The sequence below is a fragment of the Penicillium angulare genome (assembly GCF_028827245.1).
Source record: "Penicillium angulare strain IBT 27051 chromosome Unknown utg000005l_segment0_segment0, whole genome shotgun sequence".
In the NCBI taxonomy this organism is placed as follows: domain Eukaryota; kingdom Fungi; phylum Ascomycota; class Eurotiomycetes; order Eurotiales; family Aspergillaceae; genus Penicillium; species Penicillium angulare.
Genome location: NW_026623164.1, coordinates 4471239 through 4499132, shown reverse-complemented (window position 1 = coordinate 4499132; position 27894 = coordinate 4471239). Strand labels below are relative to the sequence as shown.

The following is a 27894-nucleotide window of genomic DNA, read 5'->3' as shown; positions in this document are numbered from 1 at the left end:
TGTGATCTGTAGTCGTATATCTCATACTGAGTGTTTACACAACAACTTCAGCTGGGTTGGGATAGAATCAATTTTCCGGTTGATGGAGTGAGCTCCTTATTTAGTAAGGTAGCTTGGGTAGTAGGGCTGCTTTCTGCGATCGGCATCGGTACGTTTCTTCATACGCTCAGCATCGTAATCATCAGCACCGTCACGACTACCCCATGTTGTCTAGAGAAAGGCAAAGTTAGCAAAGAGATCCCCGAACCCCGAACCCGGGAAATGTATGTGCATCGGAAAAGGCAACCCCGACAGGAAGACAAAAAATCAAAAATCGGGGGAAAAGACCGCCGGGCCCAGTAAACAGGTCTCGTAAGAAATGAAACGAGAACGACAAGACAGAAATCAAAAAAGTGGCTCGCACGGGAAAATAGTGGGAAACTCCAGCTGCAAGAGAGAGGAGTCGTGATCAAAGCGTTTGTGATGCTGGCGTGTCATAGGAAGGACCAAGACCGGGAAGAGGGGCTCGGGGGTAAGAGCGACTGTTAAACCGGCTAGAACCATCTTTGCCAATTGTGCCATACTCCGCCACCAACAAGAAAATTTGACAGAAAAAAAATACAGAGGGAAATAGTAAGGGTAAAGATGTAAAAATCGAAATAACAATACATACCACATTGAGGGTCATCACCGCGTACATCTTGATCGCACCGTGGAAATACCCGAATAGCACCGACACAGGCAATAACATCACATCAACTGGGTACCGAATATAATGGCCAACCAATTTGATGAATTTGCTAGTGAAGACCCATAGGATAAGCGCCTTCATTGCACGATCGTGAAGAAGGTCTCCCTGTGGGAGGGTCGCTCGGTGACACAACCAAAGCAGTAGTAGGTCACCTAAAAGGGCCGGAGGCGATAATGTGGTCAAGTGGACAGCATAGGCGCTCCATGGCTGACGGCTGCACGTTGATAACAAGAGTTAGCTGCGGCTGAACATCAAAAGCGAGTTTTTTTCTCCAATCCTTAAGCCAGAAAGGCAAAAGCAAAACATAAAAAAGGCTATAAAGTATACAAGGGTATAAGTGAGCCGGCTATACCGATAAGGCCAGTGCTTGACCTTTTCTCTCTTTTTTCCCTCTTTTTTTTTAAAAAAAAATTGGATCCCGGACATGCGCCGTGGTTACCCACAGTCCATTCGGGGCCCTTGAATGGGTCCAAACAACAGGCACCTGTGCGATGCAGCTGCAGGCGAGGCGTCATGCACGACGGACGCGTCGTGGGACCCCAAAGCCGAAAAAAAGACCCCCCCAAAAATGAACCCAACAAGAGACCCCCCAGAAAATAAAAACTCCATCATTGGATAACAAAAGGTAATGAGGCAAACAGGGCGATAAAACAAGATAATTAAGAAAAAAAGAGGGGGAAAGGGAAGAGGGAGGGTATCACTTACTACCAGACGTGCTTCTCGTGGAACATACTGGTGAGATTGCTCCGCCAATTGCTTCGAGACCAACGTGCGCATTGCTTCAGGAATCGGGGGTTATCTTCGAGTGTTGTGAGCACCTCTGCTTCGGGGTGATACTGCATATAAGTCTCCCAGCCGTGCGAGACCATCCAGCGGGTGATGAAGTTATCGTCGTCAGCATTGAGCTGGTATTTCCCGCACCACCATTCCTCATTAGTAAAGGCATAAGTAAAACCCTCGTCCTGGAGAATCTTTGTTCGATATGCTACTGTCCGCCCGGACATGCATGGTAATCCTCCATCCAGATTGGTCGTAGCCCCGCAATCGAAATTGCGTCGCTCTAGATACAAAGCTCCCAGGAACCCCCAGACGCGCTGTGAGAGGGTTGGAGCAATAGCTCGACGCAATCGTTGACAGGTCACCACTCCTCCGTATCGATCATCCTTTTCAAATGGAGCTAGAATCCAGGGAAGCACGGTAGAAGGCCAGCTAACGTCGTCGTCGGCAAGCAGAGTAATTGCCGTACGTACCTCCGGGATCGCCCTGGTCATCTGACGGCGCTTATTGGGATGGGTGACGGTAAAGAGGCGAATTCGGGACTTGGAGGCTGGCATCACGCTCAGCATTCTCTCGGCCTTCTTCCTATTGGCTTCGATTGTCACCAGGAGAATCTCAAAGGGCTGATTTTCCAAAATCGAACGGATTGTTTCGACCAACTCATCGCCACAGCCTTCTAAAGTGGGGATGATCACCGAGACATCTTGGGAAGTCAATTTCGGGTTTTCTGGAGGTGGGATCGGCTTAAATGACCAGAAGGAAATCAGGTTGACCACGAGGCGAAAGTAGCGATACACACTAATTCTCTAAAGTCAGCCACCACTAATTTAGGGGAGGGGATATCTCTTCCAAGATTTCCTTAGGTGGGGAAGGGCGAATTGCTCTTCTGTCTCTCTCCACACTCACAATAGCGCAACAAATGCCCGTAGGAAGGGAAATGCCATAATGTTCCAAAGAGGAGTATGATTTCCTCTCTTTCGTTCTTTTTTTTGGGACTCCCCCTTTTGTTCCAATTTTTTTCCTTATTATAATTCTTCTCCTCCTGGTTTATAGAAGCCGTTCGTCTTGCTCTTCTCTGATTCCCCTTTTCGAAGTTTATGCCTTTTGGTTTATCTGGGCGACCGATTTGCGCTGGTAGTCCCCGAGTTTCCAATTCAACTGGACCCTCAATTTCCCCTGTTAGCTCTAAAGCATTGGGAGGTTGTACAAAGGGTCTTACCTGCATAAACCCAATTATCTGGCGGGGATGAATATAGAGGACCAGATGGGCTGGTAGGTGAAGAAGCACAGAACGAATGTCGGGGAAGAGACAGCTTCCTTGACCAGCCCGAGGGCAATGTCGAAATAAGAAAAAGAGAAAAGAGAAAAAGGAAAGAGGAGAGCAAAAGGAATAAGGGAAAGAGGAAAAGAAAAAGAGAAAGGAAAAGAAACCCAGCCACTGGAGTTCGAAGGAGGTTTAAATTATAGGCACATGCCTTCCACAATCCTGATACTAGAACTATTGGAAACCCAGAAATCATAAATTCATAATCATAATAAAAGATAAAAAATAAAAAATAAAAATATAATTATGGAAAATTAAAAAATATAAAAAATATAAAAAATGGAATATAAAAAATGATTAAAAAATGGGAAAAGAAAAGAGAAAAAACGAAAATAAAAAAACGCCCCAGTCCCCGTTGTCGTTTTGAGTGTGCTGCAGGTGTAGTTTTGCCTCGTGCGTCAGAGACCCTGGATCTAGATGGAGGCATTCGAGGGTGGAGAGGGATTGGCGGCGGCCCATGCAGCACGGTGACATGGAGTGGAGTTCCCGGGTAAGTGTACATGGGTATTACGCCGTACCTGTGAAATCTAATTCAAGCTGATGGGGGATTAGACCAGGGCTAATTTACTAGTAATTTAGCTTCGAAAGTTATGGTAGAAATTCGGGAATTCAGGTTTTCTGCTTCTCAACCAACTGCTATAGTTATAAGGCGCGAGCTAGTACAGTTCAAGCTTGCATTATACATTAGATCAGGTACATATATATAGGTGGATCTGGTTATTGGAAGGTAGAGAGTACATAGTTTATACTTGGAGATGTTTCAGATAAGCGTCTTGGGTCCCATGGTCACCAGCTACTCCCCATAGATACCATACATACTACCTAATAGGTATAGGTAGATCCAGATAGCTTCTTGGAGCCTCCAGTCAACATAAGACACAAGGCTCGGCTAGTCAAGGGATCAACTTAGGGCGACGCGATCCATGGAACGTAATGGGGCGAAAGCATCAGATCGTAATCAGCTGCTTGGGAGCACGAACAATAGACATTCTCATCCTGTCAATGGTATTTTCAATTTTTTAGTTTTATTTTTGGGCTACTGTAGTGCTTGATCTACGAGGTGACGAAAACTGGATAAGGCAACCATGAGCACTTGACTTTGAGGAATTCCTCATCCTTCGTTTCTGGTTGGTTCTCACTTGTCGCAGGTACCAACTGCGCGATCGAACTACTGTAAACTAGTCTCGCCTGTGACATGCATCCACCAGAGACAAAGCAACCTTTGAATAACTGTTCTGTATTTCCAATTATTTATAGAAAGATAGGACTTGCACATGGTAAAATAAAATAGTTACCAGAGTTTAAACTAGGAATGTTAGTTAGTTCTACAGACTCATGAATCTCTCCAAATAGAATCAAAAGCGAGTCATATAAACCTTTCCCCCCCTGCCCCCCCCCCAAATAGCTAAGAATCAGATCTCCAACAAGGGGGGTTTAGAAAAGCTAACCAGACAAGCCGGTATCATGTTTCGCGACTAGCCAACCAACAATGGGGGCCGAACAAGGAGAATGTATCCGTTATGCACGCGAGATTCTCTCCCCCTCTTTTCGTTCCCCTCTTGTTTAGGGTGTGGATCTTCATTGGTGCCCAGCCCATCACCGGAAACCTTTTTTACTCTTTCTCGTTCCTCTGTGTGCTGCATGGATCAGCACGATTGAATCTTGAGCTCTGGCACCGATGACGCCTACAAAACGATGTTGACATATTTCTAATTATTGTTATTATCAGTCTTTAATGCCGAGCCTCGTCTATTCTACCTTCAAGTTGCAATTCCAATCGACCTCCGATTAGTGGAAGAATCGCAACCTAGATCGTCAAATAATAATTTAATTCAAATCAATTACATCCTAATCCGAGAAAACAATTACAGAAAATGAAATCAAGTGAAATCAAGTAGGAAATAAAAAGGCCAAGAAACAGAAACAGAAACAGAAAATTCCCTAGCGCCGACGTGGATCCCCGACTGTATCGTACCTTTGCGGTTGATTTCCCGCTTCAGAACTGCGACAATGATCAGCCATGATTCGCACGCCTTGTGGCACAAGATAGACTTCTTAATTTTAACGTGCATCGAATCGGCCAAGACGTGTACCCGGGCAAATCCACTTTCATACAGCAACTGGGGCAAAAGGAAAAGAAAAAAACTATCACTGAGCCAACCGGAGCTCGCTTCGGAGCATCTACGAGGGAAAACATTGGTGGCGATCTGTTGTACACGCTGTTCTGTATACTAGCTTGTTCTCCGAGCGGCTACATGGAAAATTCTCCAACTATCGTACATAAAATTCTCCCAAAAAAGAAAATCGAGAACAGAATATGTAGACACAAGAAAAGAAAAGAAAAGAAAATTCCCTCGCGTCCCGTTTTTGTGATCAGAGTCACAGAGATGGAACCACTCTGTGGGGCGGAGCAGAGACAAGCGGCAAGTGGATTACGAATAAAGCCGCTGAGAGGGAAAGAGAGACAGAGACAGACTCAGAAGATACGAGTAAATACACCTCTATAAGGCAGTGCAGATTCGAACCATCTCGGAGCAGAGAATGAATGGGTATCGTGAGAAGAAGAAGGCAACTTGAATGGCTGTGCGGTTGCGACCGAAGCAGGTCCGTCCATAAAGAGTTTAGGCGCCCCGGCTAGGTGGCGCCCTCGTTCGCTTTTTCTCCCTCTCTCTCTTGACTTTTTGACTCTTATTGACGATGCAGTACAAATGTACATTCTCGGCCCGTGTCACTATCATGTCAGACTCAAACTCTCCTTCAGCTACTAGTAGGACTAGTATTTCGTCAGTCGGTCACTGCATACTGTACATAATGTAGGTACCTAAGATGGGTCCCCGATGGATATAGTTTCAAGTTACTCCAGAGTTGTACATATTTACTGGAGCCCCTGGTAACTTACCCATCCCGAATATACCAATCGGTTATACCTTTTACTTCGCCGATGATTGTAAGGAAGAAACATTAGTACTTTATCATCATGCGGGATTATCAATGTGGATGTATACTCCCGAGGTCCGTACACACCACACGCTAATTATGTACAAACTACCACTCTGGGCAAGACCTACTACTATTACCAAGGTATAGTATTTAAAACCGTCTATTATGAACCAGGGACTACTTACAAACTTGAAGTTCCCCCCACCCATCTCCTTTGGTACCCCCTCCGACCGGGGTCATGATTGGAGCGAACAACGCCTTTCCTTCCCAGTTCCCCCCATGACCTTACTCACAGGCGCGAATTGGCGTCTAATGGAGCAACCCAGCTCGTGCTGACACCCGGAGTCCGCCTTAACGGACTTGGCCTATGCATCATGCAGCCGGCTCAATTTGGAACTCAACTTGGATCTCCGCCCCATGCGCTCGAGGTCCATGGTCCATGATCGGCCGTATACTGTGCATAGCTCCTCCCCCTCCTCTACCTATGATAACGGTAACTTTATACTACAATTCATAATATTACAATTTAAAATCTTTTACCTTGGAATAATTTAGTAATAATCATCACGCCAAGGTCGTCTGGAACTCGACTCCGACCTCTCTCTTTCTCTTTCCCTATGTTTAGTCCACGCAATTTGGTACTTTTGGTACTTCAGATGGGGTTCGCTAAGACCATCACATCAGCACAGGCCGTTGCATTCTCAGTGGCAATCATCCCCTCTTTCGTTTGGCATTTCAAGTTTCTACCGGAGAAATAAAATAATAAAATTATAGAATTGAACGGAAAGCCACAGCACAGTATATTTCTTTTCCAATTAATTCCTTCTTTTCTATTAATTTCTTTTTTTTTCTTTGTCTACGCTAGTAGGGCTGTCATGTCACCCAGCCTTGAGGACTATTTGACTCTTCGGCCGAACCTAGCTCTTCTATCGGAGTATGGAGGGCTGTTTTGAAAAGGACCGATTCGCCCGTGGAGATCTCCCATGTCTGTCTGGAATGAAACAGACGCGTATCTTGGCTGCACGGACTTTTTCTCCCTCTTGCTCTCCACGAGTCCTTGCCCCGACTCCACAATGTATCCGTAGCGCCCCTCGAACCCACATCAAATCCCGGGAGCGACCGGATTCGTTTGAGTGTGTTATGGGTATTCCGTATGTCAGTCATTCTCGTTTCCATTTCATTTTCTCCCGTTGGAGGGGCAGAGGGGCATGGAATGGAGTATGTGCAAATTTATCTTTTCAAGTTTGTGTTTTAATGCAATTATCATAAAACTATAACTATATGTGGGAAGACAATGATTCAGTTTTAGGGTTTATCTGCAGGCAGGATTCAATAGCATCGCACGGAATAAAATAAAGCAAAGAAAGGCAAAGTAAGCATTGATGTAATATTTAACATTATTAATTTAAACATGAACATGAATGAGATCAAACCCCTCGAGAGTAGGAACTCACCACAATAGGATAGTAAATGTAATTGACAGCCCGAGTTTGAACCGGGGGCCAGAAAATGACATGCAGCTCCTGGTCGATCGACAACGTAAGTTCAACCTGAAGTTCCCACCCATCACAACCAGCCTTTCTGCTTTTTGCCTTTTCCACTTTTGTGCTTTTTATCTTTGGCCGCCCGTATTTTTGGCCCATTTTGGCCTATTTTGGCGCTGACAAGCCGATTAGCCACCGTCTGAAAGTTTCGACGAATCAGGTCCTTAGATTTATGTCCGTGTGTCTGTGTTCTTTCGAGGTCCCGTCTCTCTTTCGCACTTCCTGTTCGGAGGGGGGAAATAAGAACAGACAGCTGTGCACCCGTCTGAACTGGTGCGCCTAGATCACGAAGTGGGGCTGAGTATTGTTACAAGCGCTGAAAGGATGAAAACAACAGCACGCTACCTGAATGAAGACGACAATGAGTTGATCCATGGTGGATCGAAGGCTCAAGTTGAATCCAGGCGCCAAAAGTACGGCTTTTGAGTGGTTTCTTCTTCCGTTGTATGTACCTAGGAGGTTGTGGGTTTGTTTTATGTTGGTCTCTAGTTCTTACATAGCTCCGTACTGGTAGTTGGTTGACGCTCACACTTCACCATAGATTGCCAGTGTATGTAGTATACTCTGTAACAGAGCCTGAGTCCGTCAAAGCTAGATTCCTTTGCCAAGTTTTCTCTGTTCAAGTTTCCACCCCATACACACACCCCTCCCTTATTGCTCCACAAATGTAGGCGTTTAGCCCCTCTCCCCAGACTATGGCCGACATGGTCAGCAATCATAATTAATTTACTTCTTTGTTAAAATAAAATTTCTTTTTTTCTATTATTAATATTAATTAAGTACGGATAGTTACTCTTTTCGCTATTTCTAATCCGATACGGATTACTCCGTATGCGGGATCGAAATAGGTGAGATGCAGAGTAGCGCGATCTGGTGGCAACGGCCGACTCACGCACCACGCATCCACCAAGAGCTGCAGGGGGCCCCATCGCAATGTCCCGTGTCAGATCCCCATTCTCTGGAGGCTCGAAAGTCTCGAAAGTCTCTAAAGTCACGAAAGTTAGGAAACTCGGCCTGCTGATACGACGTCGATAGAACCACCCCCGCTGCCGGTGACTTTGGGTCGCTCTGATCCTCTAGCTGCAGCGAGGCTGGCTAGTTTGGCTGCAGCTGCAGCAACCGTCGTGGATAGTCTCGGTCTAATCACCGACTTCGGTCCCCCGCTGCCGTTCTTCCCTTTTCTGTCGATTTAGGAGGTTTAACATTGGGAAAACTATTTTATTTTATTTTATTTTGTATTTTTTTCCATTCTCGGGCCTCTGATTTTGTTCTTTCCGGTATTATCATTACATTTTCACTTTTCTTTTTTCGGATTGCATTTTGGATATCATCTTGCGATCTTCAAAGAAGCTGTTTTGCTTTTTGACTTTGGCCTTTTGTTTCTTTCTACATATTTAATGTATGTAGGTACATTGTTAACGGGAGATATCTCCGTACCTTTTCATAGTACTACGTACATTCTGCATGTATACGATGCATCTATCTATATTAACTCGATCTTTTCAAGGTTTCTGTCCGTCCTTTCCCGTGTTCCTGGGTACACGACGACAACTAGTGAGATAGAAAGACCGAGACTATATTGCGCAATCATTTCTTTTTATAAATATACATGTGGTTGATTGAAAATGCTTTATAAGAAACCTGAAAAAATGGAAAAAAGAAAACAACTTGAATAACCGAGGTAAGAGAACTCTATTGCAGATTAAACCGTGCAATTATTCATGATCGACGCAGTTATCCATAAGCTATGTACATGTACCAAATCGACTACTGTATCTGTATCTAGACCCTAATCTCAGGTGCCAAGGGGACAAAGCCGGCTGCAGCTGAGCTTGAACGGCGATTTATTTTACTCTATTATACCTACAAGATTCTATTATTATAACATTATTTTTCTTTCCCTTCTATTGACAAGGGTGTTTCTTATCAACGAACTAACCCCTGTCAAGACCAGCCGTGCACTTTCAGCTTCCACCCCCATGTCGTCAGTGCGCATTACATGCAGCTGCGGTGCGGTCATGGCGTTCCCAGCAAAAGCAAAAGAGAGTGTGTTCAGGCCGCTTCTCGAAGCCAGTAAAAGCATGAGACTCTTTTAAGACAGATTTCAAGCCCTTGAGCAGCTAAGCCAGTCCGAAAGAGCAAGAAAAAAGCTAGGCATTGTAGAGCTCAAACTTTGGATAAGCCGTGGCTTCGCTACCGAACGCATGGATAACGTTGTACTAAACTATTCCAGGGCTACTACCTAGTACTCACTTAATAACTTTGAACCACAAACAAAGCTAGCAAAAATTGAATATCCATATCTAATATCCACCACTAGTAGTAACTTGACTAACTTAATTACTTACATTCCAGGCTAAACCCTCGGTTGAACTGAAGAGTATAACCGACCACCCGGATCTTCACGAAGAAGGTTGCGAGTTGCACGAGGCAATGCAAGCCCGCAGTCAATCGTTTCTTTTCCTTTTCTTTTTCTTTTCATTAACTGCAGGAATGCAGTGGATCCAGTGGATGCAGTTTGTGACGTCAAGCCTTGTTCTGCTGTTCATGCACCTCGATTAACTTGGAGGGGTGGTGTCCAGGCCTGGGGGCGGAAGGATTGCATGCCCCTGCTCATCTCCCACACCTTGATACAACGTGCTGCAGCCCGGAAATGCAGCTCTTGCTTCCCCCCGAGCACACTAATGCGCGCCTCTGCCAGGAAGAAATCCTGGAAGGATGGTGGTCGATGCCTTTCTAGAACCATGCATGGTATAGTGCCCAACTTCTAGATGCGTCTTTGGTGCGGTAAGCATGTATAAGAAGGAGAGGCGAGGCGAGGCGTGGCCCGTTGGAGTAATAGCCGCTGCTACCACTGATTGTTTTGGGGTTTTAGATTAATATTTCGGTCTATTATGCATGATACTTTTCAAGGTTCAAGAAGGAATATTACATATTATAACAAGGTATGTATTGCTTTTTGGTATGTAATATAGAGATGATAATGGATCTAGAACTTGATGAGCTCTGTACCTTAGAAAGTGTAGACCTCGGGAGTACCTAGATACTAAGGTTAGATCTACAGGGGTAAAATGTATGTATCAAAATGAAGCAAAAGTGAATTTCATGCTTTTCTTCTTTCTTTCCATTCTCCTTCTTATTATCCATACAAAGCCTAGTAGAAGGGAAACTCAGCAAAGCAAAAAAAGCAAAAAAAAAGACAGCCATTTCAGCCCTATAAGCTTTTCAGAGTTATGTCATGAATCCTCACTAGACCCAGACCCAGGCTTGGCTTAAGCATAACATCCACACCAGTTGACCTGCATAACTACACAGCGGGCTTCCAAAGCCATCCTGCAGGGTCAAAACAAGTCTCAAAATCGACGCCACCGAACAGTCCAATGGCCCCATAAAGGTCATAGTCCCCTTGCAAGCCCTGAACACCCCCGGAATCCTCATCCACCTCCTCGTGCAAGTCCCACCCCCCGACCCGATGTCCATTCCGAGTGCAAAAGATCTCCACCTTGCATATAACTTTCCCTTTCTCGGACTTCATATCGCCGCTAGACTTAGACTCAAGATCAGGAAGAGCAAAGACCATGCCGAGCCCAACGGTCTCACCAACTCTAAATGGGGCTGTTAGATCCCGACCCCCGAACGAATCATTCACAAATCGACACCCGTCATCTGAAAAGACTCCTAGACTTCCCCGCTCCCATCCGGGAGATCGCCAGGAGGGATAGGGCTGAGCTGCGAACCCGATCGAGAAGCCACTCGCGTCAGCTCCCGGGCCAGATCGGAGTGCTAGCAGTTTCACTTCAAAGTAGATTGTCTTAGGCGTTTCTCGGATGAAAGGCGAATCCTCCGCGGCAAAGTACAGCGGCAGATGTGTGAGGACTAGGCAGTCTCCGTTTCCGTCGAAGGTACGTCCCCGCCATTTCCCGGGATTGGTTAGTTGTAGATCTCCGGCGTACTCTCTTTGGCGAACTGGGCGTAGGTCATGATGTTGGACGGAACTGTAGACTGCCTCGGATGGTCTGCTGGGGATCCAGAGCGGGGTATTGTCGCAGAACTGGTGGGCTCGTTCGGCCTCGTCACTGGATGCGTTTCCTGCTCCTGAGCTGTAGTACCCTGAGACAGGGGGAGGGGGGAAGACTGAGGTATCTGGTACGGCTTCTTGCCAGTTGTGATATGGTGGAGGGTCACCTTGGTGATTTGTATTTGCGGCTGCTTCGTAGCTCGGTGGTGGTCCCCAGACCTGGGGGTCTTTTTTCTGTGACATGTTTTCGTGCCTTTTTTTTATTTTACTTTCACGCACTTTCTTTGTCTGGAGCTCTGATTTGATTGAGGAATAAAAGCATCAAGACTCAAACTGGCTGGTCATGATGTGAATTGTAGCTTCCGGCTCCGGGTTGGCTTAAGGTTGAATTGGTATCCACGGTGCCAAGCGGGGCAGTGCGGGTCATCCACGGTTCTTTGTTAGGAACAAATGAACCCAGACTATATTGGAGGTTGGTATTCAAGAGTCAAAGAGTAAAGGAGTCAAAGAATGGCCAGAATATTATGCGGGGATTAGAAAGGAGATTGAGACTTGTCGGTTTTGAGATCAGTCCATCGTTAGGTGTAACAGATGTATTCTCAACTCGAGTGATGTTCTAGACAATTGGAACAATGCATAGTGTGGAGGTAATACTAGTATGAGAGACTAAGTGTATGTCTTATTCATTATATCTATATATATATTCAAAATAATAGAACAAAGCAGACTCGGATTATACAGGTCTAATCTCTATACTAGTTAATAGTTCCCAACCTAAAATTCCAGGATGCCAGGGTCTAACACTAGTTAACTAACTAACCAACACTAACAACGCTAAGAATAGAATTTCGGAGCTGCAGGTCTCACATTTTCAACTGGAAAAACTTCAGTGTCACCAAATGCGAAGTGGCGAGATTTGGAATTTGCAGCTTGGATTTCAATCTGTTTCCCTCGAATAATTTTTCATCTGAAGAAGAAAGAAAGAGAGAGAAGAACAAAACACGATCAAAACCCCTATATTTCTGTCTTCTCCATACACTTGGGGCGCGACTGTCTTTGAGTGGACACAATGTCGGCTGATCCACCCCGCAAACGTCGATCATCTCTCTCCGGTCACTTTCAACGTGTTTTCCATGTCGACTCCGCAGAGAAGGTAGGGACCCTGGAATTGACACCGAACGTGTCGCGCTAACCAGTTCATCATAGAAACGACGCAATTTATTACAGGAAACCTCGAAGACCGAGTCTCATCTATCGTGGGCGCCAGGCGATGACCAGGGTCCTAAGTCGGAAACAACTGCTCCCCAGTCGGTGCCTGATGAGACGGGCATCAGCTCGTTAACCTTTTCCTCCAACTCGCGCATTACCACTCTCAGTACGCCGGGGTCTACACCCTCTGTTCAACATTTCTTTCCCAAAGATGAGGACTCCACACCACAGCCAATGCCGGAGATCAATAACCCGAACGCGGATCGCGACAATATTTGTTCTTCTCCGACCTGGGGAAAGGAGAATGCGAGGAAGGAACGACGTGCCACGAAGCGTTTAGAGGCAGAGCGAAAGGAACTGGAGAAGCGCTTGCTTCAGTTGGAGGAATCCCAAGCTAGGCTGGACAATGGTATCTATGATCGAAACTCTCGGCGTCTGACCAAGAAAAATCCCCCGCCAAGCTCGGAACGCTCCTCGAGTGCTGGGAGCGCGCGAGGAAGACTGAGATCCTCAAGCATCACGGCATTTTTCACTGGCTCTCGTCGAGCCTCGCGATCTCGAGCCAGCTCCGCGAATGCAGATGATCGACACAGCGCAAGTGGTACCTCAGGCGAAGGAGGAAGAGGAGGTCCACCGGGTCCACCAGCTATAGGTTTGGCCTTGCCCGAGCGCTTTGGAGCTGATGTCTCTCGGGAACTGGCCAATCGACATGGAACTACTCTAGTTCCAGTGAGTCAACTTTCATTGACTAAGAATTTCACCAGTCAGCAACAGTCCTCACGCGATTCTTTGCAACTGCAGCGCTCGCTCCATTCAACTATGAAGTCGGATGATCTTCGAGAGAACTGGAGAATGGCAGAGGCATGGCAAAAGGGAAATGGAGGCCGCAACTCTAGTTCTGAATCCCTTGCTCGGAAATTAGATGTATTGGCGGGAGGTCAGTCTCGGCACCAAAGTAACAGCACAATTAAATTGGCAGCCGTTGACCGAGATCTAGTCCCTACCAATACAAAGGAGGAGATAAAGAAGCCATCAAAGACGAGCAAACCCTCCACTGGCTCTCCGAAGATAGAAAAGCCATCTCATCAGCCAAGAGGTCTCTTACCGAAGAAGAGCCCTCGGTCCGATAACACTCAAGCCCTGAATGATCCCTCAACTCCTCGAATCACAACAGCGTGCCAGCTACGTGACCTCTCCAACGCGGTGCCTGAGTCTGGTCAAACCCCACGCAGTGCGAGTACGAACGACATCCAATCCCTCACATCTTTGCTTGACAGTATTTCGAGCAATGTGCCCAGAAAGTCTCGCGTGGAGGCTTCTTCGCCAACATATCCAAGAGCATATAAATCGTCGCCTCTGGCAATGAACCCCAATAACCCAGAAAATTATGATAACTCTCCGAAAGAGAACTCTCAAATGCAATCACATCCAGTACAAGTACCCCAGCCACTGCGAATCGGCAAACATTCCAAACCAGAAGAATCTCGCGAACGAAATCGTCAATCGGCTCCTGCTCGTTCATGGGGTATCTCTCAAAATCGATCAAGTCCTACTAGCAATAGCCCTGATACGCGGAACCAAATAAATAGCGAGAACAGGCGCTCTCGTATAATCCCCCCGGCTAAACATCCAGGTCGCCGAAGCCTCGACGATCATCATGATATTCCAAAAACAGGAAACAACAATAATGCGCATAGCACCATACCTGCTACCTTGTTAATTTCTCCACCACATGGCTCTGAAGAGTCTAAGGATAAATATACCCTCACGCCCAAAGAAGTATTTGAAGACAAACAGACGACCGAACCTTGGAATGAAGCAGATCATCCCAGACCACCTTCACGCAACTCATCACACGCAGCATCAAGCTATGACACCGCAGACGAAGAAGTACTCGATGTTCCTTCAAAGTCTCCGAACCACCCCCAAGCCAATCCAACAAAACAACCCATCAAGAAACCGTCCGCTCCCCCGACCGAGATGTCTACAACGAAACCCCAATCTCTACCACCACCCAATCTCCGAAACAATCCACCACTTGCCCCAGGCGGCGGTCCCCTAAGCATGCTCCGCAGAAAACCCATGCAAAAAGTCAAACCACCCCGATCGGACGACGTAGTCGCGAAACTCTTCGTCATCTGCTGCCAGTGCAAATACTGGCACGACATGCCATCAGAGGTATATGCCAAACTTGCCTGTCCTGAGCGTCTACCCTCGGAATCACGTCTTGTGAGAACTTTTTCGCGAAAGAACTCGGGTAGGAACTCGATTTTCTCGGCGGATCCTAATGATACTCGACGGATACCGGTGCCTCGGCGAATGTATCCTGAATCTGGACCGAGAGGTGCTACGGATGGTCAGGGTAATGGTCAGTCGGCGCCGCCTACGCAGCCGACGCCTCTTTATCGGCCTCAATGCTGTTGGTGTGCGCATAATATGAGCAAGACTTGTTGTCAGGGGTGGTCTGCTCTTGTGCATATGCGGGAGCGGAATCATTAGTTGTTGCTGTTGCTTAGTACTTCGATCATGGATTGGATGTATCCAACATGAATTTTACTAAAGGATTTTCTGCTCACTTGACCACGACATGGATGATGATCATGAATACGATCTCTTTTCTGTGATTTCCGTACCTCAATATTTTATTTTATCCTACTTGCACTTCCTACTTGCACTGAATGCTACAAGTTAATGTTTGCCCTTATTTTGAGATTGTCTTTGATGTGAATAATTGACATGAATGAATTCAAAGTCTATACAGAAAGACAGACAGACATACGGGGATCTGATCTTTGTTCTTCGCTCCTGAGCTTGTTATCAAGCTCCTACCTATCCTCCATATTCTCAAGCCCCTACCCATCCTCCATGTTCTCAAGTCCCCTATTCCACCCTTCCTTTTCCTTTCTTTCTTTCTTTCTTTCTTTCTTTCTTTATTCAACAATCCTTATGATGAGGAGCAAGAGGTCTTCAACTGTTTCCGCCTTCGAGCCAGTAAAATGCAGCAAGAGTGGTAGTTCGAAGTTGAAATGGGGAAACCTAGAACCTAGAATAAGAAAAGCAGAAGAAGATCTCCTGTTAGCCCAATCGCTAAGTGGAACCACACACCAGAACGATGTCGAAAAAGGCCAAGGAATCGTCCATGTGACTTACTCACCTTGAAGGAAAGTGTGGAGAATGATAAATTCAGCAAGGCAGGCGCTCAAGATCAGATCCAGATGGCAGAATGGGAAGCAAGTCCTCGGTTGACATCCATGTAGATGTTGGATGTTGTCAATTGAAAAAATAGAAGAAGACGACGAGGACTTTGGGGAAAGAAAAGCAGAATAAGGTCTTCTGTTAGCCCAATCGCTAAGTGAGAACCACACACCAAAACGATGTCGATCTAAGCCAAAGGAAAATTCTTCCATGTGAATTACTCACCTTGATTGAAGCCACGGGAGGGGACGCTGCAGTTGAGAGCGGAGAGAAGAAAAGTCTGGAAGAAGAAGACCTAGAAGAAGAAAAGCAGAAGAAGGTCTTCTGTTAGCCCAATAGCTAAGTGAGAACCACACACCAAAACGATGTCGATCTAAGCCCAAGGAAAAATCTTCCACGTGAATTACTCACCTTGATTGAAGCCACTGGGATGAATGCTGCAGTTGATAACTTGAAGACCTAGAATGAGAACGTAGGAAACCTACGTTAGCCCAGTCGCTAAGTGGGAACCACACACCAGAACGATGCCGAAAAACCAAACCAATGGGGGATCGTCCATGTGAATTCTCACCTTGGTTGAAGTCATGGCTATGTTCTTGTCAGCATGTTGGATGAACGGGTGATGGGGGGGAGCTTACCTGAGTTGAGGCATCCATAAGGGCATGAAGGTTACACGGGCAGAACGTGTCTGGACGTGTCATTGACGCGACAGCAGCAGATCAAGAGAGTTGAGAAAGAGAAGGAAAAGGGCGTGATGTGATAAGGTCAAGAAACATGTTGTGCCATCCATCGAGTAAGATGTTGGTGAGGCACAACGTTGCTGTGGCGGTTGATGTATGAACAAGACATCGTGAAGATGAGCTAAGGCTCAGAGGGGAAGCAACAGACTCAGCAGAATGAGGTTCAGAGGAAAGGAGAGAAAAGACGAGAGGTGGAAGAAGAAGGAAGAAGAGAGGGACAAAGGCACTTATTTATACTCGTGGTTAGCAATTTGGTCTTCTGGTTGAGCCAATGAAAGACGCGGAGTTCTCGCTAAGCATGCTAGACGTAACTTGAGTAAAAAATGCCTTATACTAAATTGCAGTAACTGCGCTCTCAAGTCACGATATCACTTTCCTCCCCAGATCGGATCTCCAAAAGCCGGACCCACACCCCTTCCAGCAACCCTTTCCGGTCTAATAAGAATATATCCGGCTTTTGATTGGTGTTTTCTGCCTTTATAAGCCGGCGCCATATTGTCCCATTGTTTGTGACAAAAGTTGGTGTGATCAATTGAAGTCCGAGTTGCATCCCCAATGCATGCATGCAGATATGAGGATGAGTCTGTACATGTGCTCCACTCTACTTAGTGTATAAGCTATCCAAGATCACATAAAATCAAAGAGGGCATTCCATTGTGCAGCTCAGTTGTAATCAATTATTCGATGTCACCTGATGTTCAACGTCCCAGCCCCTCGATGTGTTCTGGATAGCAAGTCCATCTTGATATCTTCATTTCCTAACCATCACCCACTTTTACGCATATACAGATGTCAATATGACTGAACATATTAATATGAGATTACATATTGTATTTCTGCTCCTAAAACCGGTGCATGAAGAGCAGCTTCAGCAATCGTTTACAGAGCTATGGGGGAGCTGTAGCTGCAAGTGGGTCCATAGTTCAATTATGACTAAGATAGACACCGCCCGGCAATATCTTATTTTCCTTTTTTTTTCTGCTTCTGTTGATTTCCTTCTTTCCATCCCACCCCCAATCACGATATGGATGTCAGATTCTGATGATGCTTCTGTACATTCCATTCAACTTGAAAAAATTACATACTCCAATCATTATCTAGTCACTGACTTCAACCCCAGCGCCAATTCCTTCTAATCTGATCTGCAACCCCCCCCCCCAACTCCTGAAAAGACATTTTCGCATCGCAATTTTCCAATCCAGCTGTTCCTTCCATCCTGGAATCTCCACGGACCCTTCTTTGAAGGACGGTTTTCACAGTGCTGCGTCTTGTGGCCGTGACTGACTGGAGCTGGATTGCGCGTCTGAAGATTCTCGTCAGAGATTCCTCGGTCGTTGATTTGAATATGTTGCTAGAACAAATCAAGGGCCTTCATAGTTCATGTTAACTTGCTCGAGTCTTCTTCCTCGGAAGAGATTTAAGATCTATCTTTGTCTACGAGAGCATGACTCCTTGCGCACCTACATATCTCAATCTACATATCTCATTCATCCTGATACAAGCAAATTTGGGCAGAAGAATCGAAAAGAAAATATTATTTCATATTCCTCGCATTTACATTTATGATCCTTTCATGGAGTCTCCTTAGTTCCTGGTTATCTGTCTAAAAGATGCACTCTTACAGCCGGCTCTTAGCTTTCTCCTCCCCAACGACATTAACAACGACCTTTCCCCATGTCTCCCGTCCGCCCAATGCTTGAAGAGCCTTCGGCACACTCTCCAGCCCTGTAAAGCTCTCATCCTTGAAAGCAGTACCGCGAAATTGACCCTTAGCGACAAGATCAAAGATACCCTGCCACACCTCGCCAACGGTCTCGGTCTCGAAGCGTGCATATTGTCCCCAATGCAATCCAACCAGGCTCACGTTCTTCAACAGGACCCGATTCAACGCAACCTTCTCAATCTGACCAGCCGCAAACCCGATGACCAACAAGCGCGCATTCCACGCAACACACTTCAGGCTCGTCTCAATCATGCCAACAGGATCGTAAACGATATCCACACCTGCCTTCCCGTTCCCTGTCCTCTTAGAAGCACACAGCTTCTTCACCTCCTCCGGCCACGCCTTATCCGTATAATCGATCACGTAGTCCGCTCCGAACTCGCTCGCGATCTCACGCTTCCGCTTTGTACCCGCAGTCGCAATAACGGTCGCTCCCTTTGCCTTCGCGATCTGCACCGCTGCTAGCCCGACACCACCAGCTGCCGCATGCACAAGTACCCAGTCGCCACTCTTCACACCAGCCCGATGCACAAGACCCCCATATGATGTTGGAGCGGTGACGAATAATCCTGCTGCGTCTTCGAAGCTCCAGCCCTGCGGCACGGGGAGCAGTGTGCTCTCGGGAGCAAGGACATGGGTCGCGTAGGCACCTTGTGTGGCACCGAATACCCGATCTCCGACCTTGAAGCGGGGTGAAGAAGACGAGCTTGGGACAGCGGCGATAATACCGGCGAACTCTGCACCTCCGACCCAGGGCAGAGGTGGCTGGTGTTGGTATTTGCCTTGAATTTGGAGGATATCGAAGAAATTGGTACCGGCAGAATGAATTTCAATGAGGTATTTGTCTGCTGCAGGTGTGGGAGTTGGGACTTCGGTCACTTTCAACTCGAGAGGACCCTGGTTTTAGATCTCGTGTCAGTGGATTGATGGGCGGAGTGGATTCATGAGATAGGAGAACGCACTTTGACATATTCGCTGACTTGGACGGCACGCATTTTGGCTAATTGGGCGTTTCTAGGAGTTGAATCGGTTCTGACCTCAGGATAAATGTGCTTTTCTCGTTGATAGTAGGGGTATACACGTGTGATATGTAGTTGAGAAAACCGAAGCGGAGGGCTGATTAAGTTGGGGTTTCCCCGCGTGAGATGCCGAGGTTTATTTTCGGATAATCGACTCGGCGTGAAGTATACCCCGACTACAACTCTACTCGAAGGAATTTTACGATAGCTTCAACTTTTCAAACAAAATAATGGTTGACCGGTTGGTGTTTTAATGTAAGCAATGTTGCTGCTTTTTAACTGGCGATGGCCTCAGTTTGATGACGTACCAGCAACGTGGGCCTCCGCCTCATGTGCCGAGGGCTTGACGTTCAGTACAAGTTCAAGTTCCTTTCCGGGGAATATTGAAGTGCTAGGATATGTTAAACAGCTGTTGGAAGACCACTAACCATGACTTGAATTCTCTCGATGACTTTGTCGAAGAGGCCTTCCTTAACTGTTTTATGACATGGGTAGTATACTAAGTGCGCCCGACTTGAAGTCCTACCCAACGATATAGTAGTAGTCTCAGGCGACATATAAAATACCGTGACACAGTTATGTGCCATGATGCACTTCATGAAGTCCATGAACTCTTAAGAACTCCCATGGTGCCATGCCCATTGAAGCTACCTTTCAGTGTATTTCTTCCAGTTATGTGTGCACATTAGCCTGCAGAATAGGCACAAAGACAGCGACACCCTTGTATAAATGAGGAATAAAATAAATCGAGCGCGGGGAAGGTGATACGGTAGAAGATATATCTGCTTGGAAAGATTCAAATATATTAGCATTCAAGGCTTCTAGTGCTGGGTATTGTTTTTCTTGGATATGTAGTCATAGCCTTTGAAACTTGCCTTTTCCATTGTTTGCCCCGCCATCAGCACCTATACCGGGGTGAGAACCCATCAATGGCATTGAGAAGGCTCTGCAACTAAGCAGTCAAGATTCTCCCCCAGACTCAAAAAACGGTCTTGCAGCCAAAGCGTCATGGCCAAGGGAAAATAGTTGAAGCCGAAGCCATCCACGCGGAGATGAAGAGCGGAGATCAATAAAGCGGAGTTCCCTCATGGGATTAATTGAGCACAATATCAATTGAGAATGATTCCCGAGGATGTGCCCCGAGGATGAGGAGATGTCTGAGAACGAAAAAAAGTACCAGAAAATGAAACCAAAAACAAATAAAAGAATAGAAAAGGAAAAAGGTCCGGGAGTCAAAGCTGAAAAGTCAAGGTTATCCAACGTGAAAGCCTCATCCAGCAACCAATAATCAGAGCAAAAAAATAACAAATCACCAAAACACGAAATTAATTAATAAAATAAGGTGGATGGTTTCCAGTCGATCATTCATTATCCATGTGGTCAGATACCCAGGTGAACCCAAAATTTGTCTATTGTTAACACGGCGATCCTCATATAAGGGTCCCACGTGGTGATCTCCGCGAGGATCGCCAGGGATTCCACCTGAGCAATTAGATTTAAGCTTCTCATTGTCTCAAAAAGAGGACCTCAGCTATTGATCTCCCTCTGGTCCCACTTTCTTAAAGCGTAACACTGGCCTTTTTGGTTCTAGAGTGATTGCCTATGGCAGATTGCTGAATATTCCCCTTTTACGGAAATACTGGTGGATCATCAGTCTCATAGTTGGCTGTTCCTAAGCAACGGGATTAGGAACTGATAACAGGTCTTATAACGTAAACTAGGATTATTGGGCGATGTTACTGTTTAATTGGGTTTCAGAATCAAGGCAGAGACCCCAATGCGTTTCTTGTAATTGCCGAATGCTTCATCCGAAACATGACCGGACATTTCCTTCATCGGTATAATCTGCCGATGCTAACGGTAGATGAATTTTGATAACGGCCATGGGTGGGTTATCCCCAGATACTTTGGAGCAGACAAGGACTCCGCATTCCTCGGGACTCATTTTCGAATCTTCAAACGGTAGATCAGCCTCTTGTTATGCATAATCTCCCATTTTTCCCATTTGGGGTTTCAGCTTTCATGCAGACACTAGTCGTATAGTGAGAATGCTAAAACAAGGGTAGAAGGTTTAGCTGAACCCTATACAAGGCCTGCATACTGGGGTCATTATTAAGTTGAGATGAGAAGGATTTGTGATTCGAGATCGTAACCTGCTTGAAATCGAGAACCTCGGTGGACAATCAAAATACCGAGGATTGCAAGTACGAGGGCCCAATTTTGAGTCTTGGTGACGATTTTTGATACTATAGGATGGAAATCAGAGAGGAGAAATTCAGATCAAGATACAAGTAGATTCAGAGATAAATGTAGATAGTAAAAAAGGTATCTGTAGATAGTAGATATAGAGGTATCAATGGATAAAGGGCCTCCCAACGCCAAAAGTCAAATCAATAAAAAGCTGACCACCCAGACAAATCAACTCCAAGTATGTCGTACACGAAACATCTATTGAATACAAGCCGCCACCCTTTTTTTTCCGAGATACGGACCAAGGAAAAAGTGAAAAAAGGAAATAATAAACAGTAAATAAAATAGACATAGAAAGAAAGAAAACCACAGTTTAGGTATCAATCAGCTTTAGTATCCAACCCCGCGGTGTTGCTTATGTACCATTGGGTTTTGACCTAAGTAAGGAACAATGGGTGCGCACATTCCATTGTGTGGTCCCGGTTGACTTGTTGGCATTGAGATCATGCCTGAAGGAGGGTGGCCATGAACAGGCATATGTTTGCGATCCGCCTGGTCCAGCCGTGCGGATGGGTGACCAGTAAAGTCGTATTGAAGAGACATGGTACGCTTCCAATGCTTTGGATCGTAACCATGATGATATTCTATGCCGTCGCCAGGGAACGAACCATATTCATGAGGATAAACATTCGGGTTTGATGGGACCACCATAGGCATGTGGTCGCGATATCCAGGGGGAGGAACCATAGAAGCAGAATGAGGCACACCTGATGGCGGGGTGATGGGCTCAAAAGGCATGGGATACCATTGTGTCGGGTATAAGCTGGAGTTCAGACCGAGATCAACAGAAACAGAGCGGGCGGGCCATGGCATTGCGGCGGTTGATCCAGGGCTAGGAATACATGAAGTAGGCGAAAGTGGATATCCAGCGTATGTGGGCGTGAGTTCTGATGAGGTGTTGACCACCAGACCGTCATTAATAGGAGATGCTTGAGCAGATTGCTCGAAGGAAGAAGTAGTTGGGCTCGGGTTGTAGTTGTGGAGGGAGGGCCTCTCTGCATCGAGACCATGTTCGCCCGATGGGGTGGGAGATACCTGTTGATCTAAAGAAGTGTTCCATTTCATTTGCTGGTGGTCTGCTGTGTGAATGTCGGAGGGGACATAGGCGGAGTGATATGCGCCCGTCCAATGAGGCGAAGTTGTAGATGTATTCCTTTTCATGGGAGGTGGTCGGTTGTTGCGAGGGGAAGTTGACGATCCCTTAACATCCTTGTCTGAATCCCCATCATCTGTACCCTGGGGTTTCTTGCGAGTTTGACGTGAAGGCTTTGTAACCCTCCATTTCTTCAATCGACTGCGCAATTGTGTCTCGCTATGAAGATGGTGAGCATGAGGAAAACCCACCACGAAAATTCGAAAATCCCAGTACTAACCTTGGATTAAAATCGTCTGATCGGATTTGCTTGATGACCTGCTTTAATGGCCATTCTTCTTCCATATATAACTTGGCAATCAACCCTTTCTTCTTCTCCCAGACATCTGAGGAGATAGATGTCTTCATTCTTCTTCTTCTTTTTTCCAAGCCAGATACCAAGAGTTTCGAAGGATAAGAGGCTGACAGGGGACCAGGGTCAAGATAGAGTAAGATGGCCAGGGATATAAGATATAAAGAGGAGTATCAAGGAATAAGGAGAGGGGAAAGAGGATGGGGAAGGGTCTATGTACTCTCGGTAGTCCAGTCGCGATCGCGGGAAATAATTACAAGGATGAAAATCCAATGGAAACGAGTAACTTAATTTATTATGTAGAAGAATAAAATAAAATAAAAACCCAAATTTAATTATGTTTTTTGATTTAATTTGGATTTAACACGAATTAACGCTGATTTGACTGAGAAAAGAAAAGTGGAGAGAAACCCAGAGAGAGGGAAAGGGCGAGGTGCCTCCGGGGAGGAGCGATATAGACTGGACCGACCAACTTGCATCCGACAATCAAATGATTTTCCAGGGTCTGCTCTGTTTTTTTCCTCTCTTTCTCCCCTTCTCCTAAACCCCACTTTCATTTTCCATGGTGTCGGGTCTGTCAACGTTGTGCGCCCCCTCTCCGTCGATCCTGTGACGATATGTTTGACGTGGTGGGAATTGGTCCTTTCGGATCGACGGCGATCCTCAGGGATCCAGATGTGGATCATTGACATCTCGCGCCATAGTAGCCAAACAACCCAACTCCTTCCCCTCCAAGTATTCCTTATGGGGCACTTGGCGCATATCCGGATGAACGAAGACCTGAGATTCGATTGATCACCTTGAGATTTGAACGGCTTATATCTGGATTTATGACAGGTGACGGCTCCTACAGATCCTTCTTTGTTCACTTTCCACACAAGTTTCCTCTAGTTTTTCCATAGCAACTCCCACCCTGCCTGTAAATTATGAAAAAGATGACCTATCGACCCATGGAATGGCGTGTTTGAGGGGTGCTTCCTCTGCTCCGACCATTTCCATCATTTATCGGACTAACCATACGAACATGGGAGTGTGCCCCGAGCTCTTTTCCCCCTCATGCGTTTGATTTCCGTCCACTTAGCTAGCTTCTCGGTGAATAGGCTATTAAGTTTGCCGGCGTCATGGGCGTAAATGTGCTCGACTCTTTCTCTCTAAAAACCCAGATAAGCTGAACTCCACTTTAGGAGAACAGGAACTAGCTTCGCCTGGATCTCAAAAGCCAAGTCCCGCTGATCATCGCCGTACCGGGGGCTCTCACGCGGTGCTTTTGAGTGGGCTCTTCACCGGATGTCTTCCCCAAACTAGACGATCAGAACCATTGGGCGTTTCAAACCTTCACTTGATTTGAATTTTGAAGTTGACACATGTTGGCACAAAACTGCCGAAATAACTAGATCTAGAGGGAAAGAAAACCAGAACAACAAAATGTCCATTCGAGTTGAAACCTCCGAGAAAAAAGCCTGAAAGGAATGGACATTGTTCCTGAAAGAGAAAACGGCTCCACTTCCGCCATCTTCCGCCCATGATCCATGCGGGATTGCGAGCGATTGAGAGGGAAGTTACTCCGGTAAACGGAGCCTGATGTACGGTGTCCTTCGTCATGTCTTTTTGCCCCTGCATTCTTGATAACTTTGGTGCCGAAGATGCTGCCGAGGTAGGTAGGTATACACCATTGGTAGATTAATATTTGGCGTCTGGGCAAAAGTAGAAGTTGTAGTCATTGCGTTACATACTAATATTTTGGGTTTTACTCGAAAAGGGGATGTCTGGTTAGCAACTCTCTGCTTTCGCCTGGTGATGATGCTGTTCACTCCCTTTCGGTCAAGTACCCAACACTCTGGACCGACACGCTAAATTTACAAGGGGAATAGTGTCAGCCTAGTGAGCAAAGCCCCCTCTCGGGCGAAACCAATCATGGAGACACTCATGGAGAAACGGTTCGTGAGCGCGCCAATCGACGTGGATGTGGATCCTCCCGATCTGCCCGGGTACTCAATAGTGGACAATGTGGAGACTCCTAGTATCCAGAGCCTCCAGTCAGACTATCGACTGTTAACGCCACTGGACTCTGTGTTGGAGATCTGAGAGGATCCTTGTTGACACTCACGAGTAGCAATCTGGACAGCAAAGCTTACACTTGTAACAGGTTAACTAGGGGAGAAAAGATGTGAAACTGAGCATCTACACATTTATCCCAGTCACCAAACACTTCAGCTTTCAGAGTCAACGCCACCTATTCCTGCATTGGTGTCCATGTTGACCCACGAGCATCCTGCCAATCACCCATGCAGCGTTCTTGCGACTGCATGTGTCACACCTCTGCACGATGCAGAACTGTCAAATTGTATTGTCGTTATGAAATATTATTCATTATTTTAAAAGAGAGTTTGAACCTCATCTAGGAAGGGATCGCCATGTCCATCATATGTAAATCGTTTTCGGATCATTCCATTCTCGGGTCTACGGTTCCAACTTTCCCCATTTCCACGTTTTTCACTCTCCAGTCGCCCACCGGATATGAAATGCGTCTCAACTACCGCGACCATGAAAGTTTGGATCAATCTCCAAATCCCCGGTATAGAGGAACCGAACCCTAAAGGCATCTACAATTGGGGTCTTTGTTTGTTTCCCGGAATTCATGTCGAACGAACTTTAGTTAGAAAGCCCGGGTCGTGCTTCAGCACTATGGAGTATACACCCTGTACTTGGAAGGTCTCTCTACCCAGTGCGTTGGGATCGGCAAGCAGGATCACATCCCTAAAAGGCAGCGCGGGCAATTACCGTCAGAATTACCTCCACTAGCTCAATGCATCTTCAAAGGGGCCCAGAAGCAGGGTGATCGCTTATCCCCAGATTACACGTCCCCCTCAAGCATGCCCAGACGGGGAGCTACACCACGATTAGGGTAGGGTCGCGATAACCGTAAGGCGTCTTTGTTGAGAGTTCCGGGATTTTCTAACTTCAAGATTAAACTAAGCTTGTCTTCCAATCATAATATTTCCCCGACCCAATAAGACCGGCCACTTCTTTCCTATTCGGATGAAACCTGGTCAATCGGCGCGCCTGAACAAAGAAAAAGAAAAAGAAGAAGGAGAAGAGAAAAGCAGTGGGATCTCCGGATCCCCGTGGATCCCTGCAGCTCATGATCCTCGAGCCCACTAGCAAGCACCAACCACTTCCTCCTCCCCAACATCAACGGAACTAGCTCCGGAAGCGGTATGGTCGCCGACACATGGAACGAACCCATATCCACATTTTCCACGGGGCATCAGCACCATTGGGGACCAAGGAGAGAGAGAAAGAGCGCACCCGACCCGGGAATTTCTCGGTATGTTCTCTCAAGTGTTTAATTGAAACAATAGCCAATAGTCCCCCTATAACTCTCCCAGACAGAAAACGTGCAGAACTGGAACCTTGGAACCATGAGAGAACCTTCTCTTGATACTGGGTGAAGAAACAAGGTTTTGGGGTAAGGCTGCTACTCCAAGTCTTACTCCGTACTTGCGTCGTATTCTTCCAAGTTTAATTTCCTTTGCAAACTGTGTCAGCAAGTCTCCATATACCCGGGTCGGCGGAAATACTCCACTATTCAGACCTACAGCATCTTGTCCAACCCCCGAACCTTTTAGCTTGCTTGCCTTGTTTCTTGAAGAATTATACGCTATCCTGTACTAGGTAAGCGTCTAGCCCCTATCACCGGTGCATTGATGCTCTTCGGAGCAGTGTGGCCGAAGCTCGAGAACCCGCCGTGATCGACGGCCTCCCGAATGTGATCGACCGGGATATTCCCTATGGCTTAGCATGCCATGTGCAGTTCAAAGTGGACTTTCCTCTCGCGGTCCTTTTGCATTGGATGCATGTAGATCTATCTATCTTCCTCATAGGGCATTGCGAATCGGTGGCTATTCTCAGCTAGTGGCTTGATGGACGGAGTAATCTCGGGGAGATTATACTGGATGATGATTATCCGGGGTGAATCTTCACAAGAACCCACATCTGGATCACGCTATTCAATTTTTCCGCTCCATCTGCACTGTACTCGGTAGCCTCCCCTTGTCTTAGGTATTTTCGAAGTGCCTCAACCTCTACTATCTCATCCCCGGCTCCCTTCCTCCCTACATAGTTTTTCATACTGCCCTCATATTTTTAATCGAGCTAGCTATTCTAGTCTCCAACATGATAAGAATTGAGATCCAAGGATTTTCAAGCCTCGCGACGAGGCAAAACCTAAATTCTAATTAGAGCTCTCATGACGCAAAGAACGCAAAGCCGGAGTGAAAGTAGAGTCCGTGATGGCACCGCGAATCCAGCCGCCACCATAATCAGATTGCCGCGGTGATCACATCCAACGTAATGAGGAACAGTTAAATCCCCATACCACAAGAAAGCTAAATAGATTAAATGAAAAAGCAATTGTCTGAATCTTGCTGCAAAGGGTAATCTTCAAGTGAGCTGCATAATTCACATAAACTGGGTCTAGCTAGGAAGTACTCTCAGATCCCGACCCAAGACAGTGAAATGGTGGCGGAATCTGAAAAAGCACTGGTGTTTTTCTAAAGGGCTAGATCTCCACTTGACTATTCGAGGATAATCTCCGGGCAGTTATTACCCTTTGGGCATGCGTAAGGCCGAATCACAATTATTATTTTTTCTTATTTTAATTCATATGGAATTTGTCAATGGTGTGGAGCAGGTATATCCGATCGGAACAAGTCTCGGAAGCTCGACCTCTGCTTGGTCTTACTACTCTTACTCTACTTTGATGTGAAGAGTTTAGCTTGGGCTTTTTTAGTGATGTGGATCAAAAGTCAAATTGATATCGTAGATATTCTAAATTAATATAGTTGTTTAAATTAGTTGTGGGATACAGTATTTAAGAAAAAGTGGGAACAATAGGGTCAATGCGGCAGATTTTACATAGAGTATAGAGACAAGAGACATTCATGAAATAGTCAGAATAGTATTAGCATACACGGCGGA

At 46.2% G+C, this 27894-nt stretch overlaps 5 protein-coding genes across 5 annotated transcripts; 1 reads left to right on the top strand and 4 right to left on the bottom strand.

Annotated features, from left to right (window-relative positions):
• Positions 1 to 96: 96 nt before the first annotated feature.
• On the bottom strand, positions 97 to 2451 carry N7478_009048 (glycosyltransferase family 2 protein; the record flags this gene model as incomplete). The annotated part of the gene is made up of 4 exons (XM_056925262.1): positions 97 to 210; positions 653 to 944; positions 1436 to 2305; positions 2414 to 2451. The coding sequence occupies 4 exons, from the start codon at positions 2449 to 2451 to the stop codon at positions 97 to 99; spliced, it is 1314 nt and encodes a 437-aa protein (XP_056777988.1).
• Positions 2452 to 10622: 8171 nt separating this feature from the next.
• N7478_009047 (SSH4 family protein) lies at positions 10623 to 11576 on the bottom strand (the record flags this gene model as incomplete). The annotated part of the gene is made up of 1 exon (XM_056925261.1): positions 10623 to 11576. One exon carries the CDS (start codon positions 11574 to 11576, stop codon positions 10623 to 10625), a length of 954 nt encoding a protein of 317 aa, XP_056777987.1.
• Positions 11577 to 12402: 826 nt separating this feature from the next.
• Positions 12403 to 15041, top strand: N7478_009046 (uncharacterized protein; the record flags this gene model as incomplete). Its single annotated transcript, XM_056925260.1, has 2 exons — positions 12403 to 12486; positions 12540 to 15041. The coding sequence occupies 2 exons, from the start codon at positions 12403 to 12405 to the stop codon at positions 15039 to 15041; spliced, it is 2586 nt and encodes an 861-aa protein (XP_056777986.1).
• Positions 15042 to 18095: 3054 nt separating this feature from the next.
• On the bottom strand, positions 18096 to 19195 carry N7478_009045 (NADPH:quinone oxidoreductase family protein; the record flags this gene model as incomplete). Its single annotated transcript, XM_056925259.1, has 2 exons — positions 18096 to 19097; positions 19163 to 19195. The coding sequence occupies 2 exons, from the start codon at positions 19193 to 19195 to the stop codon at positions 18096 to 18098; spliced, it is 1035 nt and encodes a 344-aa protein (XP_056777985.1).
• Positions 19196 to 21799: 2604 nt separating this feature from the next.
• Positions 21800 to 22970, bottom strand: N7478_009044 (Clr5 domain-containing protein; the record flags this gene model as incomplete). The annotated part of the gene is made up of 2 exons (XM_056925258.1): positions 21800 to 22781; positions 22843 to 22970. 2 exons carry the CDS (start codon positions 22968 to 22970, stop codon positions 21800 to 21802), a joined length of 1110 nt encoding a protein of 369 aa, XP_056777984.1.
• Between the last annotated feature and the right edge of the window lie 4924 nt (positions 22971 to 27894).